The 3,308-nt window shown below is 33.9% G+C and overlaps 1 protein-coding gene across 1 annotated transcript in view; it reads right to left on the bottom strand.

Moving 5' to 3' along the window:
- Positions 1 to 3,308, bottom strand: part of LOC107657396 (cytoplasmic dynein 1 intermediate chain 2) — a 48,831-nt gene that overhangs the window by 12,004 nt on the left and 33,519 nt on the right. Inside the window, exon 9 of the mRNA XM_016445448.1 lies at positions 1,334 to 1,459. Within this exon, the coding sequence (XP_016300934.1) occupies positions 1,334 to 1,459 (126 nt within the window). The remainder of the gene's footprint in view (positions 1 to 1,333; positions 1,460 to 3,308) is intronic.

Raw genomic sequence — 3,308 nt, 5'->3', positions numbered from 1 at the left:
GTGTGTGTGTTCGTGTGTGTGTGTTCGTGTGTGTGTGTGTGCGCTGTGCATCCGTTGCTGAGGGTGGCACATGTGGTTCTACTCAGGCCGTCCCAAGCTGATCACCTCAGGCCAAACACACAGCCAACACTGAACATACAGCAACACTCATCACATACACAACTGATCAGTGAAAAACATCCAAAAGAAATGCTACAATTTGCTTCTGTACTGTTTGTAATGCAGCATAATGGCCAGAAGGATTAAAAATCTGTGGGGTTGAGTCTGATGACCATTTATATTTTAAAATCAACTGAAGTCAAACAGTTCTTCTCATTTTATATGTTCTTATAATATTCATTTAATTATATATTTAAATAAAATTCCTAAAAAAAATTGATGTGTTTTTTTTTCTTGCATCACACTAGCTTTCCTTCATGTAAAATTTAAACAAATCTTACCTCTTTTATGAACAGAATTGTGCAAATAAAGTAGTAACATGGTAATAACACAGTTATTAAACACATTTGAACATGGTTTGAAATAATTAATTTATGAATGTTTTATAAGCTTAAGTTAAAACTGACAAGAGGAATGCAAAAGGTGTATGCAGATTTTAAATGTACTGGGAGTGTTAAGCAGTATTCAGTACTGAATATTAGAAAGTGTTACTGGCTCTATGCTACCAGATCTCTATTAAAAACATTTGAACCGGAGTTTGTGAATGAATGTGCATGTGCAACAGTATCATAAATGAGCATTTCATCATCATTTAACTCCCTCACATAATGTTGTTCTAAACCTGTATGTCATTCATTCTTACATGGAACACAAACAGAGATATTAGACAATGTTCACATGCTGTTGCTTCTTTCTCCATACAATGAACGTTCACAGATATGACCATATATGCTTTTACTGTATGAAAAAGAGAAGCTTGAACAGTCTTCAAAACCTCTTCTTTTGTGATCCATGCAAGGAAAAAGTCATGACACGAGAGATTTTGAACTATTCCTTTAAGGTATCACAAGTGTGTGTGTGTGTGTGAGTGTGAGTGTGAGTGTGTGTGAGTGTGTGTGTGGTGTGTGTGTGTGTGTCTGTGTCTGTGTGCGTGTGTGTGTTTGAATGGCAGTGAAATCACAGTGTGCAGGGGAATGAGAGGGAGACAGAAAGATACAGAGAGGATGGAAGGAAATCCGTCTGCAGCCCACCCGTGAGATCTCAGGCCAGTGTGTAGGTGTTTGTATATGACAATCATGTTATGTGGGATGGCTTTCAGGAGGTGTGTGCACAGGGAGGAGTGAGAAGTCAGTCATTGCTGATTGAAGGCAGGTGTGTGTGTGTGTGTGTGTACCTGACAGTGGAAGACATACTCCGGTGTGGTCTTCTTGTATTTCATGTTCCAGACCAAAGCCACTCCATCAGGCTCATGCGGGGCTTCCTCGTTGTTGTTGTAAGAGGCCACCAGCAACTCTGGATACTGTGAACACATGTGTACAGGTCAAGAACTAGACTTTATACTACATAAGAAAAACTTCTGACTTCCAGCATCAAGTCTGGTTACAGCTTTTTCTGGCCGACAAGCATCCACTTATACGTGGGTCAAAGACGTTAAGATGTAGAAAAACAAAAACAAAATTGTAATTAAATTAAACAGAAAATGTTTACTTTTTTTTTTTTTTTTGAAAAACTACAATTTAAAGCAGTATTACACTTATTATTTTTATGCTTAAACCCTTTTTCGTCTTTGACCCAGGTATGTATGTATTCATTCATTCATTTTTTGGTCATTGGGACAAAACATTTTTTTTATATTAATCATTCAAAATGCAAACTACAAGCTATATAAAACAGTTGTACCCAAAAAGAAGAAATGATTTACTCAAAATTTACCCTTACATTGTTCTAAACCTATATGACTCAAACAAAAAGTAATAGACAACTCCTGTGCTATATTCAGACTGAAATGTAAGTCTTATATGTTTGAAATGATATTTTTGGTGAAAAAGAATAGCTTTTCCAGAAAGAAAGCTGTTTTTTGCAGTTTTTTTAACAGTAACATGACATGCCATTACAGCTGAGCAGTGTTTTTAATTCAATCTTATAAATTAAGACATTTTTTAGTTTCATTTGTGGTATTTAGTGTAAATGTATGCATTCAGGTTTGATGCTGTAACCCACTGAGAACCTTATTTAAGCTGTTATTCAATATACAGCAATACTGAAACATATGAATAGCATTTAAGTAAATAGTGTAGCTAACCACTTTTTCAAAAGGGGAATCTGACTGCATTTTAAATACTGTCAATGTTATGTGTGTAATTGTTTTTGATAATCTATATACTTTCTTATATGCAGGGACAGTTAATAAACCAACAATGTCATAAAGTATCTGATGAGCCACTAATTGCATGACGCCAGGAGATTTCTCATGTAAACTCACATTGACAGCATTGTTTGAGTGTGTGTTTTGTGCTCTCTCTCAAATCACACACATCTGTTTGTGCGGTGGACACACATGAGGTGCAGTGCGTTTGAGAGGGTTTATACTCTAGATCTATTACATCAAACTAGACACAGCGACTCCAAGACATCATCTGTATGAGCTTCTGTTTGATACAGCGAAAGAAATCAACTTCGAAATTATATATTTATAATTTCGGTATATTTGTAGCAATAGCCAAAAATACATTGTATGGGTCAAAATTATAGATTTTTCTTTTATGCCAAAAAACATTAGGACATTAAGTAAAGATCATGTTATATCCAATTATATTAAAAACATTATACATTATATCCAATCGTTTTTCATGTTTTCATGAACAACAGTAGCAGCAGTTTTGATCAATTGTAAAACTAACCTATTAATGAAAAATATAATTCAATTTCAGCCTAATTTCACGTGCTACATCATTGCTATATATTATACAGTACCGTTTAAAAGTTTAGTGTCAGTAACATTTTTGAAAGAAGTCTCTTATGACCAAGGCTGCATTTATTTGATCAAAAATACAGTAAAAACAGTAATATTGTGAAATATTACCATTTAAAATAAGTGTTATCTATTTGAATCTATCTATCTATACACACACACATATATACATACATACACATATATATATATACACATGTATATATATATATATACACACATACACACACACACACACACATATATATATATATATATATATATTCAAATAGATAACACAAAAGAATTTTCAGCAACATTACTGCAGTCTTCAGTGTTGCATGATCCTTCAGAAATCATTCTCATATGCTGATTTGCTGCTCAAGAAACATTTATTATTATTATGAATGTTGAAAAC

The sequence above is a fragment of the Sinocyclocheilus anshuiensis genome, unplaced genomic scaffold (genome assembly GCF_001515605.1).
Source record: "Sinocyclocheilus anshuiensis isolate Anshui unplaced genomic scaffold, SAMN03320099.WGS_v1.1 scaffold355, whole genome shotgun sequence".
In the NCBI taxonomy this organism is placed as follows: Eukaryota; Metazoa; Chordata; class Actinopteri; order Cypriniformes; family Cyprinidae; genus Sinocyclocheilus; species Sinocyclocheilus anshuiensis.
Note: the sequence above shows the minus strand (reverse complement) of the source record. Positions and strands in the feature narration are given on the sequence as shown.